Source organism: Oratosquilla oratoria, chromosome 21, assembly GCF_046742065.1.
Source record: "Oratosquilla oratoria isolate Oo_2021 chromosome 21, ASM4674206v1, whole genome shotgun sequence".
In the NCBI taxonomy this organism is placed as follows: domain Eukaryota; kingdom Metazoa; phylum Arthropoda; class Malacostraca; order Stomatopoda; family Squillidae; genus Oratosquilla; species Oratosquilla oratoria.
The window spans coordinates 42,871,212-42,888,286 of record NC_134797.1 but is presented as its reverse complement, the minus strand read 5'-3'; the positions used below and the strand labels follow the sequence as shown (position 1 = coordinate 42,888,286).

The 17,075-nt window shown below is 40.1% G+C and overlaps 1 protein-coding gene across 2 annotated transcripts in view; it reads right to left on the bottom strand.

Annotated features, from left to right (window-relative positions):
• Positions 1 to 8,319: 8,319 nt before the first annotated feature.
• The window catches only part of SamDC (S-adenosylmethionine decarboxylase), a 93,280-nt gene continuing 84,524 nt past the window's right edge, over positions 8,320 to 17,075 (bottom strand). For both annotated transcript variants that reach the window (XM_076204776.1, XM_076204778.1), the window contains 2 exons: positions 13,857 to 14,012; positions 8,320 to 11,050 (listed from right to left, as the gene is read on the bottom strand). In XM_076204776.1, coding sequence (XP_076060891.1) covers positions 10,910 to 11,050; positions 13,857 to 14,012 — 297 coding nt within the window. In that variant the 3' untranslated portion in view covers positions 8,320 to 10,909. The remainder of the gene's footprint in view (positions 11,051 to 13,856; positions 14,013 to 17,075) is intronic.

Here is a 17,075-nt window from a genome sequence, read left to right as displayed (position 1 = left end):
GTGCTACCTTCTTTCCAAGTATGGCGGGAACCATGGATATCGTACCACACTGAATCACTCCCTCCCAACCTCTGCTTGCGGCCAACTAACCTCCAACCACCATCGTCAGCCGTGTGGACACTGCGGGCAGAGTCTGCGGACTTTGTCCGGTAAGGGCAAAGTCTTCCAGGCACAGCTCGACTGTGTGGACGCGGCATAATAACGGGTGCGCTCACGCACAGGCAAGCGTACATGTGCGCGCACACAGCGCGCGTGCTCGCGCGAGCGCAGTCACAGGCACATCTCACGCACAGGCAAGCGTACATGTGCGCGCACACAGCGCGCGTGCTCGCGCGAGCGCAGTCTCGCGTACATGCGTGCGCGCTCACGCACGCGCAAACACACAGGCACATGTACACATGCACGCGCAAACACACAGGCACATGTTATCACGCACGCGCAAACACACAGGCACATGTTATCACGCACGCGCAAACACACAGGCACATGTACACACGCACGCGTAAACACACAGTAACATGTACACACGCACGCGCAAACACACAGGCACATGTACACGCGCGTTCGTACAAGTACAATTTCATCTATATGAACTCCTGGAATAGTCTTGAAGATACTGTCCAAGCTGGAACTACGCGCATTTCTTTTTTCTGTACACAACACTTGGGTAAATGAACATCGCGACTAACCCTTTTTAAAGTCTGTTCTATTCCTGGCTACCTTTGGGTGAAGTTAAAATTCGTTTTGATGACGTCACGTTCGTCAGTTACAATATAATCCACTTGCCTTCTAGTGGAATCTATATAACGTAACTCCATGTTTGTCACTTGTAGTGGAATCTATTGGTAATTAAACTAGTCATGCCACTTGTTTCAGGTGTGCTGATCATTGTATCTAGTCAGACATAATAAAGAAATGTTCCAATGACTCGAGTTATTTATGATCGGCACCTACACAAGTCTAACATAAGTATACCATGCCAGCCATAAAGTGTCCCGAGACGGACTTCCCCTACTTCACAGATGATGCAGAGGTCACTCTAGCCTCCTGAACCTCCACGTCTGTAACAGATTCCATTGGAGACTGGACCTACTTCCTGTCACGGTGATCTCTAAGCCGCCACTTTCGCGCGTTTACTTTCGTTTCGTACGTCTTTTAAAAATTTCACCACTTTCAAAAATGTTTTGCCATTCACCCTTTTAGTCGGTAGGCCCCATGCCTCCAATGTGCCAACTAATTCAAGTTCTAAAGGTTATTTTCACTTAGTATTGGTATTTTGCACAGTCGGGCTTCTACTCGACTATATTTTCTGTATAGAGGGAATGAGATGTTTCGAGATTTCTTTCTTGAATACCGGTTACAATGTATTCTTCTCCAAGTACAAACAATTTCGGAATCCCGTGAGAACAGACATTGTTACGTCCCACGTAAGTTCTGCAGTGGTCATGATTTCTTTAGTCCAATGATCTTTTAATTTTATATTAAAGATCCTCTTCTAAGGGCGTGATCTTACAATCACGAGTCAATTGAATTTTCTACCCCTTTCTCCAATTAGATTCGTTGTTACAAGCCTATATTCAATATTGATTACTTAAGCAATCTCGAATCACTTGGGTTACATCAGCAAAATACATCATACAGGCTCCCGAATATTTTTATTGCTCCAAGCTGAGAGCAAACTTGTACATCTGCTCGCTGAAGAACTGTTGTTTACCAAACACCCGACTCATAAAAATTAAACCCTTACCATCTACCCCACTTTCTACCCACGTGTGTCTACCAACTTCTTACAGGTCTGACTACAAAGAGACAACAAAGATCTTTGGCCGAGAAGCGGTTCTACAACATCTAGAATATTGTGAGCAGTCCGAGAGTGCCGTCTTCGACGCCCTTTGCAACGTCACTGATATCAGACAGGTTACTGGCTCGAGCTACCCTTGCGACATCTCTACTTTTGACGGGAGACGCAGTATTGCTCTTGACCACCACATCTACAACGACCTATGTAATGGATGGGAAAGACGCGCATCTGAACCTCGGCCAACCCTGGCGGTGTCCATCCGTGCCGTCCCTGCTGACTCCCAAACACTCGGATTCACTGCGCTACCATATGCTTGCTGACACAGGCTGCCTATCCTGCCTTGCAGGCATGAAGCTGCTCCACCACCTGGGTTTGTGGGCCAGCCACCTGATCCCTGTTACCATGCACATGAATGCCGCAAATGACGGCCGCATCAATACCCTAGGTACACTCATCCTGAGAATACGTGGCACCACAGACACTGGCGGTGCCCTGGAGACCAGGCAAGTTGTCTATTTCACCAGTGACGACATTTTATTCATCAGCAAGCAGACATGTGTCGCACTTAGCCTGATCAGCAACAAATTCTCCACAGTCGGTGATGCTCTTCAAGCCGGCAACTCAGCGATAGCTTCAGCAGACACCACGTCCCCATCGTTCTCACCCTCAGACAAGCCCTACCCAACCGCCCCTGCGGGTGCCCACGTCGTCAACTGGCACCTCCCCCGCCCACCTCTCTGCCCTATCCAGCCATAGAGGCAAGCTTGAACATTACTTACGGGATCACTGCAGGTCTTCAACATTTCAACAACTGTGAGCACCAACCACTCCCCATGATGCGAGGCCCTCTGGTTAAACTTATGATTGATGACACCACACCAGTGGCATACTGCAGCCTGATCCCAGTCCCACTGCACTGGGCGGAAGATGTCAAAGCCAAAATTGGATCAAGATGTTCGTCTTGGAGTGATAGAGCCAGTCCCCGTGGGTGAGCCTGTCAGTGTCACAAAATGGTGATATGTGCTAAAAAGTACGGCAAACCTCGCAGAACTGATGACATGCACCTCTCTCTCTCCTTTGCTCCAGAGTCGGTAACTCCAGTTTAGCTAATCTCTTCATATGACAAGTTTGCAAGTGCAGGTGCCATTTTTGTTGCTACTTTCTGGATTCCTTCTATTCTTTTTGGTACTGGGTGACCACAATGTCGCCACATATTCTAGTCTAGGCCTTATCAGTGTGACTAATATTTTTTGTTATCATTTCTTCGTACAGATATGTAAATGCCACTTTTATTGATCTTAGCAAGTTGTAGGATTCTCCAATGATTTTGTTTTTCTGTTTGTCATAGGACAAGTCGTTTGAGATAATTACACCCAAATTTTTTTCAGATCCCTCTTTCTTTACCTCTTTGGTTCCAATTTAATATTATCCTGATATTCCGTTTTTGCTTTTTCCAAACTCCATTATGCTACACTTGTTAATATTGAAGTCCACTTCCCATTTCTGACTCCAGTTCCATACATTATTCAGGTCTTCCTGCAGTGCTTTGCAATCCTCAGTTTTTACTTTAACAGTTTGGCATCGTCTGCAAAGATGCTCATGTAACATTTCACATCATCCATGTCATTCACATAAATAGCAAACATTATTGGAGCCAATACAGATCCTTGCGGTACTCCACTGATCACCTCTTTCCAATCTGAATATTTTTCTCTGAGCACTACTCGCATCTTTCTACCAATCAGGAGGTCCTCCATCCATTTTAGTAGGTTCCCTTGTATCCCTCCTATATGTTCCAGTTTTTTAAATAATTTTTTGTGTGGTACTTTGTCAAAAGCTTTTTGTAAGTCCAGGAAGGCATAATCAGCCCATCCATTCCTTTCTTGCATTATGTCTATTAATCTGAGTAGAAACATATTAAGTTTGTGGTACATGATCATCCTCGTCAGAACCCAAATTGTCTTGAGTTTATTATATTGTTGTCTTCCAAGTGTTTTACCCATCTGTTCTTGATGATCTCACAAATTTTGGCTATAGTGCTTGTTAGTGAGACTGGCCTATAGTTGGTTCTTCCTTATTTCTTCCTTTATATATGGGTACAATGTTAGCATTTTTCCAATCTTTTGGTATTTTTCCTTCTTTGAGTGAGCAACTTATTATGTTATGTATTTTGTCCGTTAGTTCTTCTTTGCATTCTTTTAGAATCCAATTTGCAATTCCATCCGGGCCATGTGATTTCCTTACGTCAAGGTTTAATATGTGTTCCAATATTTCTTTTTGTGTTATTGTTCTCACTCATGGGGGGGATCACCTTTCATCACCTTCGTCCCAATATTGTGTTTTCTCTCTAGTAAAGACAGATTTGAAGTGATTATTCATGACTTCAGCCATTTCTAATTCTTCTGGGTGTCCATAGTGTTGCTGCATACTCGAGTTTTGGTCTTATTAGTGTAGTTAATTTTTTTTTATCATTTCCTTGGCGTAGTTTCACCATTTCTTGTTTAAGTTTCTCATTCACGTATCGATAGAATAGCGTGGGTTGCTCTTTGCATTTACCTATAACATCCTTTTCATGGTTCCTTTTTTCCTCTCTTCTCACTTTAACATACTCATTCCTATAGTTTATATAAACTTGCCATTTTCCAGGTTTTTTTTCTTTTCTCCACCTTTTCCAAGCTGTCTCTTGCCTCACTGCATCTTTTGTTGAACCAGCATTTAATGTACACTCTCTCTCACTTCTGTCTTGGTATGTGCCTATTTACCCCTTCATTGTAATTATCCATTAAGATATCCCATTTCTCTTCCATGTAAAATTTTTCCCAGTTTGCATTCTGGAAGAATTTTAGTTTTGTATATGTATATATGTGTATAGATATATATATATATATGTGTGTGTGTGTATTACCTAGTTGTATTATACGGGAAGGGAGCTATGCTCGTGGTGACCTTTGTATCTCTCAGCATCAAGTTTTTTCTTAAAATCTTGAATAGTGTTTGCACACACTGTTTCTTTGTCCAATTTGTTCCAAATATCTATCACTCTGTGTGGGAAGCTATTTTTTTTCAGATCTCTTCTGTAATTATCTTTTTTTAGTTTTTTCCTGTCCTTTTGTTTTTCCATTGTCCCATTTCAATGTCATTTCTTATCTATGATTTCCATTCCCTTCGTAATTCTATAGATAGTAAGTCTACTCTTTCCCTTCTTTGTTCCAGAGTTGGTAATTCTAATTTAGACAGTCTTTGTCCATATGTCATTTTGGAAAGGGTTGGTGCCAGCTTTGTTGTTGCTCTTTGTATTCTTTCTAACTTCTTTATATTCTTTTTGGTACTGGGTGTCCATAGTGTTGCTGCGTACTCGAGTTTTGGTCTTATTAGTGTAGTTAATTTTCTATCATTTCCTCGTCCAAATAGGCAAATACCACTTTTATTGAACTCAATGTACTGTATATGTATATATGTATATATATATGTATATATATATGTATATATATATGTATATATATATATATATATATACACACACACTATAAATACAACCAAGGTATTTTTCCCCCTTATAAGGGAGGTAGCCAAAGTCAAAAGGCATACATCCATTCCCACCCATTTCATCCCCCACACATACTCGTGTATACATATTCCATGAATAGATAACAATAACAATGAGTCAGATTGATATGCACAGATCATCACTAGATTTGTCAACAATGTTAAATATGCTACATGCAAACCATTACCTATGAATGAATAAATGTTGAGTAAATGAAGTGTGGTTCTCAAGAGCTGTATGTAGATTGTAATTGTCTTCTGTCTACTGGCCACAGCCACTCTGCATTCCTAAATATCCAATTTGAGGTCTCGTCATGCCATGAACCTTTTCTTATCTCTAGTGTTTCCAACAGTGTGTGTGGACTTCCTCCAGTTCTTCTTTTATACCTTTTAACCAGTGTTATCACTTAATCTCTTTCCTCCAAGATTTTTAGTATGGAATGAATGTCATGTGGGCACCAAATGTGAGGCCAAGTAGTTTCAGGTTTTTCTCAAATGAGAGAGACCATTTAGGCCATTGGGTGTTTAAAACCAGCATCACAAGGAAATTCTAAAGGTATGCACACGTTCTATTTTGCAATTGTTGTTCAAGCTCAGAGTTTTTTAGTTGCAATGATGAACTATTGTTTTAAGGTCATCTGCATATATGAGTATATTTGGTTTACTTTATGAAAGGATAATAAACACAGGTTATGTTTTATAACTGTATTGTATCATTAGACATGGCAGTCAGATACATAACAAATAAATATCTTTTCAATGAAAACTGAAATTGAATATTAGAAGATTCACAACAGGCCTTGTTTTGTACTAATAGTGAAATCACCAATCATACTGAATGTAAACCACAGTAACCCCTCAATTTAACAGACCCAGACAAAACAGATTTTGAATTCAATGGATTCTAATATAATAATATTCAATCTAATGAACTCTGACATAATGTATTTCGAATTTAACAAATTTGACAAAATACATTAATAATGACAAATTAATAAAAACTAATAAGTCTTTAATGGAGCAGCATATGGCATCTATTTCAAGGAACAGAGTAGCCTCACTTTGTTTCAGTCTCAGTCCACTTCAAGCTATTGTGAGCTCTTATTATGTTTATGTAGCCTCTCTGATTTCTGAATTACAACTATTTAATAAATATTTTTGCAATCCTTACAATTCAAAATGGCAACTAATGGACTAAAGAGTGTTAATTTCAACATGTCTGGAAAGAAGAATCTCATGGATACTGCCATCCAATACATGGACACATCTTCAGATCCTGACGTTGCCCCCTATTATGAACATTTTTGGTAGTTTATTGTGGTCAAAATTAAGACCCAATTGAAGCTAGACACAAAAGTGAACTTTGCCAGCTCCCATTCCTATTGCTTGTACATCAAAACTGCACACAAGTAAGTAGTACAGTACTGCATATGGCAATGTATTCAAACTTTATTTTACATTGAGAAGTTATAAAAAAAATTACCCCTAAGAAACATTCAATTTAATGGACTTTTGACATTGACATAAGTGAAAACCTTCCTTCCCTACTAGTCTGTTAAATGGAGAGTTTACTGTATTTCAAATTTTCTTTACATAATGTGTTGCACAGCATTCTAATCTTTGAACAACTTCCCATTCTGATCAAAGGAACTCACTGAAGCTGTTCCCACATCTTCCTTCTTGAATATCTCTTAAGATATCAGTACTGATTTCAGAAAATTCATGTACCAGTAACCAACATTTTTGTCTCGCTCTCAGTAAGAATAGATGTTACAACCTACACTTCAAATGCTTAAACTTTAATCTCACAACTCCATTTTTCTATGACAATGTATTAATGGTAATAAATTTTATCAGTCTTCTGTAAGAAGTAAATATTTCATTCCAAGAGACTGGGTTCGTGCAACTCCATGAGTACATGATCACGGAGGGAGAAAGTTGTTAATGTACCAAGGCCTGTTGCATTGAACCCAAGGTGCACATTTATAGCTGGTTCTGATCTGACTTAACTCAAGCAGGCATGTCATTCAGTGCTTTGAAGTATCTTTACCCATCCCATCCCACCCTAATCCTTCCATTTAACTTGTTCTCTACAGTGTATCTGTGTTGTAAATTCCATTGTTACATTAAGCATTTATTTTAAAAACAAAATAGGCATAAAATCACCCAGTATTTGGTGTGACAAAGTTCCATAAATTCATCTACATTGCATGTTTTTGAGAACAGCAATAAACATGAGCTCTGATTTCTAATATTCTTATTCAAACTTAGTAAGTTAATTTCCTCACACCATAGTAAATCATTTTCAAACTGGTAGTGCTAATAAGTATATGTTATGTTTTACTGTTATGAAAATATATGAAAGCTGAAAGTTTTAAACATATAAGCTGCAGGTTTTCTCATTAATTGCATATTCTTTCAACAAAGTTTTCATTATACACTTGAACCTTGATCTATGATCTTATTACTGATATATTAGTGAATTAAGCAAAGATAAATACAGACACCTTAGGAATTATGTTTCTTAGTATTATGTAATATTCATTTAGTGTTCCATAGGGCAGGAGTGGAGGGAGGGCTGGCTGAATTGCCGAGATGGTTTGGGGATGTGGAAGGAAAAAGTATAGTAGCAGCAATGACAGTAAGGAAAATTGTGGATGGAAGAAAATTGAGGGGAAGAGCAAGAATGAGATGGATTGAAGTAGGTACTGGATGCAAGCAAAGGACAGTGAAAATGGGAGTGAACAGAGACCGGTTATGAATGGACAAGGAAATTATGTAACCTGAAGGGATGTTCTAGTCCACAACATAAACTTTGGATGGATGAGGGTGGGGGTTACACAATAATAAAGCAGTAAGGGTAATCCAACTCTGGCCATCAAATCCTGCAGTGAGGTGGGTGACATAGATTACCTTTCATCCACAATGTGTTAAGATGGAAGGGACAAAGTATTGGTTTTTGGATGGGTGTGGGATGGGTGTGGTTGGTTATTTTTTGTCTGGTTAATATTTTTCTACCTCATTTATGAGGGGAAAGAAGCCCTTGGTACATAGATAGATAGGTTAGTATCAAGTGTGAATTTTTTTTCTATTCTGATGGCACAAGTTCCCTTTAAAATCTTCAAAAATTATATTTCTGATATCTGGTGCTTTCTTTTAATTTTTTTCCCCACCTTTGTAAAGGATAGCCTTCTGTTATCTACACGAGTGTCAGGGTAGTTACACCTCTAATAGGAAGGAATAATTAGAACCTGATCAATGGTGTGTGCCATCAAACTCAGTTACTCATATTTCCCTGTGGTATCAGTACACTGAGTCCTCGTTATACGGTACATATGCGTTCCTGAAAACCTTGCTGCAAATTGAAATTAGTATACCAAACTCAAGTTTTGACTTCTGGCAGACGCACCTTCTCCCTGCTCTTTCCTCTTCAAAATATCTAATTTTACCTCCAAAACACGAGCGGATACCGTATCTGTGAATTTTTCTTACCGTAAATAGAATCGAGGGTAGTAATTACCAAATACAGTAACTGTGAATTTACCAGATAAAGAATTACCGTATAAGGAGGACTCACTGTATTATCAAATATTGTTTGGAACAAGATGTTCCAGAGATTCATGGGATATTCACTTAATGGTTTTAATATGTTCTATTTTTCATAGATCCAAGGTTCAAGTGTACCAAAACTGTTCTTGATAAACATTTCAAATATCAGCATCACACTTTGCACCTTAAATACATCAGTAAGAAGTTATGTATAATAGAAAAAATAAATATAAAAAAAATTAAAATGGTAAACATACGTTCAAATCAACATCAGATGTATCGCTCATCTTCCCACCAGAACTGTCCTCCCACCTGTCCTCTTAACATGAAAGGTACTGGCAAGTTGGTGCTGCAACTGCTTGTGCAGGCCTAGTCTCATATGACTGCAAGCATGCAACAGGTGAATTCCCAATGGACAACACTTGAAGACAGGACTGTCTCCAACATTTCCCCTCCAAACACTTTCAGCCAGATACCAATAAAGAACCTATCCAACAGCAACTGGGGCCAAGCTGGAGGTGCCCATGTGTGAACCCATTGATGCAACAGCTTCCTATATGTTGCCAGGGATGGGTTTAGTGCAACAGGCTCCAGTCCCAAATAGAAAAAAATTGCTGCTGAAATAATAATGTTAAAAAGGACATAGACTTCTGACTGCTTGATACAGGACAAGGGTGTGGGGCTCCAGGCTTTCGTGGTACTAGGAAGTGTATCAGGCATGGGTGCTGATGTCAGCAAAAGAGCAGGCTTGTTCGAATAGTGCACACCAGAAGACCTACAGACACTTTACTACAGAATTGCTTACGGTATGTCCCAGTAAACATAACATGGCGTGCCTTAAGGGTACATCCCGGTAGCGAAGCATTGGTGTAGCCAGGACAGCTCCCGTACCCTTTCCACCTGCAGATCTGCTTTTCAAATAATGTTAGCTGCTGATCACTCCAGGCTTTACTGCAAACCATCCCCCACCAACCAACAATAAACTGTAGCAAACAATTTATAGTTGTCCCCAACCTAGAAATGAATTTATTGGTGTGAATTACTTCTTCTCTTTCTTATCGAGCACGATTACCACAGCCACACCAATGTTGGGAAGTATGCCATGGAAACGAGTATCCAATGCAACATACCGTAGGAAAGTCCACCTCCTAATGACTTTAGTGTGTGGGGCCAAAGTGCACACCAGCCACACAATACCAGAGCCCTAAATTGGTTTGCTCCACAACCCCGCTTGCCCTCCAGTACTCCTGAGCCCCCCCCCCAACTCTGATGCCAATCCCAGTCCCTTTTAAAGCATCTTCAAGAGGTGCTGGCAGCCTTCAAGGGCTACGAGACTTGAGTGGGCCTTGGGGCTGGGAGGCTTGTGGGGTGGATAAGCCCAGGAGCTGCTTCTTGCTTCATTGGGAGCGGCATGCGCCACTTCACGAGAAGAGAAATAGCTTTGTCCCATGGTGGTGCTTATATGGGGCCATTTCATGAATACACATCCTGCCACCACAGGAAAAATATGCCCTGGGGGCAGGTAGCACACAAGGGTGCTGTGTGCAATACTAGATGTAAGCTATACTCAGGCCAGTGACTGACACTTTGGCTACAAGCATAGCTTACGCTACAAAGGAAACACCAAGATACATTATCCCAGCCTTGTACAGCCGAGATGGACAAAAGACCAAAAGAGATAACACTGATAACTCCACATGCAATAGAGTCTGCTAACGTATCTACGCCGCAACAACAATAAAGATGCGGACAAGCAACACGAGAGTAAAGATGTATTTTACTGTGGAATGGCTTGAGCTCCCATGAAATAAACTTTTGTATTAAAGTCAAGGGAGTCTTCCAGATGAAGTTTACTTGAAAGACAAACATAAAGGGTTGTAAATACATGAAAGAAATAACAGAGAAATTGTAAGTGGACATCCTAAACCAACAAGACCCAAGACTAGGCAGGAGGACAGCATCAAAGGGACAAGACCATGGGAGCCCAGCACACTCACTGGGGGGGACGAATCCCTAACTTGGGAATCGGTTGTAGAGTGCATAGGTCAGGTCATAGCCTGGGAGACGGCAGATCTGAATGTCATCAACATCGTAATCAGAATACTGAGGAACACTGTTACTGTCATCTGAGATGTTGATGCAGTTTCCACTCCCCTGAAAAAAAAGAAAGAAAAAAATCAATTAATCTCTAATGATAATCCAGACTTTATAACCACTACATAACATGGTAGATGAACATCAAAAGGATTAATAAGAGAAGAAAGGGAGCATCTGCCAGCTGTCAGACATTGGCTCTATGTGAATTTGCATTATACAAAAAGCTGAAAAAAAAGGAGAAAATTTTAGGGCCCTGTCTGGAGAGAGAAATATCCCCTCAGAGTAGAGGTGAGGATGTTGACAAATTCTCCCTTCTGCCCCTTTCAAATTCCAAGTCTGCTCTACATATTACCATGGTCACAAAAGAAGCTTACAAACAAGCTAGGAATGACTATACAATAATTTGAAGGGAGGAGGAAAGCAATTTTGAAAGAGGTGTAGTAGATAAATGCAAAGATGATCTGAAACTTTTACAGGTTTATAAATGGTAAATTGAGACAGAAGTATTCACAAACTTAATAGTGGGTGGTGAGGTTTTTGAAGAGGTCTCAGCTCAGGCAGAAATAATGAATTCAAGTTTCCAATCAGTTTTCACAAAAGAGCACTTTTTTGGAGTAAAATGAGAGGAGCAAAAGCCAGGTTTAGAAGATATATATGTAGAAGAGAGGATCATTGGATGTGACAAAAGCATCAGGACCTGACGGAATCTCAAACTGGATAATTAAAGAATGTAGGGAACAACTACTTCCCTTGTAAGGGAGAAAAGGCCTTTGGTATATGTATGTATGTAGAGAGGATAAAGTTTAAATGTGTTTGAGATGGAATGTCTGAGAAGTATGATAGGGGTTACAAGGTTGGATAGAGTGAGAAGGAGGTGAGGAGGAGAGCTGGGGTGGAAAAGATGACAGGTAAGGCTATGAAAGAGTATTGGGATGGTTTGGACACCTGCAAAGATGGAGTGAAGTAAGATGAAATGGATGAATGGGATGAAAGGGGCATTGAGCAAGGGCAGGAGAATGGCTATGTATAGATGATCCTGTGATGCAAGGAAGGGAAAGGGTGGGGGATGGGGAGTAGAAAATGGTTATGTATGAATGATATTTTTATGCATCCCAAAGGCATTTCTCCCTGTTTTCTCTTTTTTTCTGCACAAAGGAGCAGAGAAGTGGGGTCGCCAATTAGTGAAGCAGCTTTGCTGTGGATGTACTATGTCTTGCCGCATTGTTTCTGACCCAGGGCAGTGGGCAGGATACAGAGATGACTGGTCATCCACGAGGAGCTAAGATGAGAGGGTGGAAGGGGTAATGGATGGGAGTGGAATGGGTTGGCATAGGTACTTGCCTTTTGAATTGGCTATCTACCTTGTATGGGGGAAATAACCCTTAGTATATAGATAGACTAATTCTTCTGTGACTGAAGAACATGAAACAATGTGAGATAAGGAAATATGCAAAACACATACATACATATACCAAAGGCTTTTTCCCCCTTATACAGGGGGTAGCCAAAAAGAAAAAGGCATAGAAACCACTTCCACCCATTCCATCCCCTACATATTCCACTCCCCTCCACCCTCCTCCCTCCCTCTCATCTTGGCACCTCCTGGATGATGGGTCATTCCTGCATCCTGTCCACTGCCCTGGGTCCACAGCAAGGCCGCTTCATTAATTCGGCGACCCCCCTCTCCATCCCCTCATGCAGAAAAGGAGAAGATGGGGAGAAATCCCCTCAGGCTGCGTCAAATTTCTCATACATACTTCCTCACCTCCCATCCCCCACCTACTCCCCCTCATGCATCACAGCATCATCTATACACAACCCTTCTCCATTCCCTCATATCTTCTGTCCTTCCTCAACAGACATGCCTCTCTTTTGTAATGCCCCTTTTACCCCATCCATCCATCTCATCCTAGGACGCCCTCTCATATTCACTCCTTCCACACCTCTTTTACTAATCTTTCTTCATTCATTCTTTCCATGTGTCCAAACCATCCCAATACTCTTTCATCAACCCTATCTCCCAACTCCCTTTCCACCCCTGTTCTCCTCCTCACCTCTTCATTTCTCACTCTATCCAGCCTAGTAACCCCTATCATACTTCTCAGACATTTCATCTCAAACACATTCAAACTCCTTCTCTCTTCCTCTCTTAAGTTCCATGTTTCTGCCCCATACAGTACTGTTGGCACAATCACTCCTTCATATAACCTCCTCTTAGCATCCATTCCCAGATGTTTATTTCACGCATTTACTCGCTTCTCTCAATCTACATTCTACCTCCACCCCTACTCCTCCCTTTCCTGCCACATTCGCACCCAAGTATCTAAAACTATCCACTTCCTCTAATCTCTCTCCCTTAATGCTCACTTCCAGCCTGCTTTCACTCACTCCTCTTGTACCTCATCACCTTACTTTTGCCCACATTTATTTTCAGCTTCATTCTTTCACCCAGGGCAGTGGACAGGGTGCAGGGATGACCCGTCATCTAGGAGGTGCTAAGATGGGAGGGAGGGTGGAGGGGTGTGGAGTGTTTTCGGGGATGAAATGGGTGGGAATGTTTTTGTGCCTTGTCCTTTTTGGCTACCCCCCTGGTAAGGGGGAAAAAGGCCTTGGTATATGATGATGTATGTATGTTCATTCTTTCACACACCTTCTCAAACTTCCTTTGATCCTGCTACAAGCGCAGTGTCGTCAGCAAACAACAACTGGCTTATTTCCCACTTTTCTCCATTTTCTTTAACCATCTCCAACCCCCTACCCACTACCCTTGCATTCACCTCTCACACCACCCCATCCATATATAGATTGAACAGCCAGGGTGACATAACACAAGGTAGAAAAATGTTAACCTAATTTTACTCACCACACTTGCAAAGAAGGTCAGTACAAACTGCTTGGGTCCAAAAATATTTATAACACGCTGAACTAGGTCCTTGTATGACTTCTGAGGTATGTTGGTCTCAAATGAAACATAAGAGAACTCAGGTTCAGGGGTGATGTGGATGGTCATATAGGCACCCTGGGCAAGATAGAAAATTTTAAATCAGTGATACTTTACAAAATAATTCAAGTTATCAAATATATTTTCTTTTCTCTAATCATGTCCAAATCAAATGTAAATGTAGTAATTCCTTACCACACATGGGGTTAGGTAACAGACACCCATGTATGTTAAAAAAAATTTTTTGCTTTTCCCTAAAACCACCCTCCTGGCTCCCCAATTTCCTAAAGTAAAGAAACTCATGTACATGTACACTATTCCATAATAAAATACAAAATGTGAAACAAACACAATGAATAATGCAGTGTTGTACAGCACACTGTACTATAAAACTGAATGGCCTAGCATTCCATTTGTGCCTAGTCAACACTACATCATCACCAATGCCAATCACAAAAATAAATGTCTCATTAATAACTGAATCCCACATTTCCAATGTACTTTATATTGTCCTGTGCATCATTACTAACAAAAAAAACATCAATAGAAATTTATAAAAGAAATAGATATAAAATTACTGATGAAAATACACCAATCACAATGTTATCACAAGCACGGTTACAGTGAGACTGAAGGATCACATGAACACAAGATAGTAAGGCAAGCATTTTGCGGCATATGGTGTGGCAATTCACGTGTGATTTGAATCTTCGTGATGACCTGTGGATGTTTAACATGTATACCTCTCCCCACAGTAACCTGTGTTTATTCAGAAGTATGGATATTCCTCCTTGCAGTGATCTATACTTCTAAACTTGTGCATGTTAAAACTATATATACATTTATATACAAAAAAGGCCTTTTCCCCCTTATAAGGGGTGTGCATATGTATGATGCATGTATTTACCTAGTTGTATTTACCTAGTTGTATTATACGGGAGGGGAGCTATGCTCGTGGTGAACCGTCTTTGTATCTCTCCGCATCAAGTTTTATCTTAAAATCTTGTATAGTGTTAGCACATACTGTTTTGTTGTCTAATTTGTTCCATATATTTATCGCTCTGTGTGGGAAACTGTTCCTTTTCAAGTTTTTTCTATAACTATCCTTTTTCAATTTTTTTCCGTGTCCTCTTGTTTTCCCGTTGTCCCACATTAATAGGTCGTTCCTGTCTAAAACTTCCATTCCTTTCATTATTCTGTAGATATTTAGCAAATCTCCTCTTTCTCTTCTTTGTTCCAGAGTTGGTAGGTTCAATTTGGATAGTCTTTGCTCATATGTTAGTTCGGCGAGTGTCGGTGCTAGTTTTGTTGTCGCTCTTTGTAATCTTTCTAGTTTCTTAATATTCTTTTTGGTACTGGGTGTCCAAAGTGATGCTGCGTACTCGAGTTTTGGTCTTATTAGTGTAGTAAGTATTTTCCTTATCATTTCTTCGTCCATATAGGTAAATGCCACTTTGATTGCTCTCAATAAGTTGTAGGTTTCTCCGAACATCTTGTTTATATGCTTATCTGGTTTCAAGTCCTTTCCAATCATCACTCCAAGATCTTTTTTATAGTTTGTTTTATTTATTTTTTCTTCCCCAACTCTGTAATCTTTTGATATTCTATTTTAACTCTTTCCAAATTCCATTATGCTGCATTTCTTAATATTGAATTTTACTCCCCACTTTTGAGTCCAATTTCATATTGTGTCCAGATCTTGTTGCAATGAGTTGCAGTCCTCTTCCGTTTTTACCTTCTTAAGTAATTTTGCATCATCTGCAAAAAAAATTATATAGCACTCCACGCCTTCATTCATGTCATTAATGTATACAGCGAACATGATTGGGGCCAGTACTGATCCTTGCGGGACACCACTTTTTACTTCTTCCCAGTTGGAGAATTTTTCTCTAATTACAACTCTCATTTCCTCCAATCAGGAATTCTTTCATCCATTCCAATAATTTTCCTCTGATGCCACCTTTTGACTCTATCTTATTTATTAGTTTCCTATGAGGTACCTTATTGAATGCCTTTTGCAGGTCCAGAAAAGCACAGTCTGCCCATCCATCTCTTTCTTCTATTATGTCTACTAATCTTGAGTAAAAGCAAATCAGATTTGTTGTACAGGATCTCCCTTGTCTAAATCCAAATTGATTTGGGTTCAGTATAGATTTTTCTTCCAGGTACTTAACCCATCTGTTTTTGATCACTCTTTCACAAATTTTTGCTATTGTGCTTGTTAGTGAGACCGGTCTGTAGTTAGATGGATCTTCCTTATCACCTCCCTTATAAATTGGTACAATGTTTGCTTTTTTCCAGTCCAATGGTACTTTTCCTTCTTTAATTGATGATTTAATTATATCATATATTTTGTCAGTTAATTCTTCCATGCATTCTTTCAGTATCCAGTTTGCTATTCCGTCTGGGCCATGTGATTTTCTGACATCCAGGATTTTAATTTGATCACTGATTTCTTTTTGTGTTACGTTTATTTCTTTCATTGCTGGGGATAATTCTCTCTCTCTACAGTTGATAGCATTTGGGAGGATATGTAAGAGGAGACAGTTGAAACTGAAGAAATTTAAGTGATGAGATGTACAATGGGAGATGGGGGTAGTGAGCTGGAAGTGAGGTATAAAGGAGAGAGGATGGAGGAAATTGAGAAATTTAAATATTTAAGATTACATGAAAGAAAATGGAGAAAAATGGGAGATAAGCCAGTTGTTTTTTGCTGACGACACTGCTTGTAGCAGAATCAGAGGGGGGATTAAGAAAGTTAGAGACAAAGTTTGGGAAGGTATGCGAAAGAAGGAAGTTGAAGATAAATATGGTGAAAAGTTTGATGATGAGATGTACAAGGGGAGAGGATGGCTGCAAATTGGAAGTGAATAAAGGAGAAAGACTGGAGGAAGTGGATGTGGAATGTAGATTGAGAGAAGCAAGTAAATGCCTTGGGGGACTAAAAAGTGGAACGAGAAATAGACATTTGGGAATGAATGCTAAGAAGAGATTGTATGAAGGGGTGATTGTGCCAATAGCATTGTATGGGGTAGAAACATGGAACATAAGAGAGGAAGAGAGTTTAAATGTCTTTGAGATGAAATGTCTGAAAAGTATGGTAGGGGTTACTAGACTGGATAGAGTGAGAAACGAGGTGAG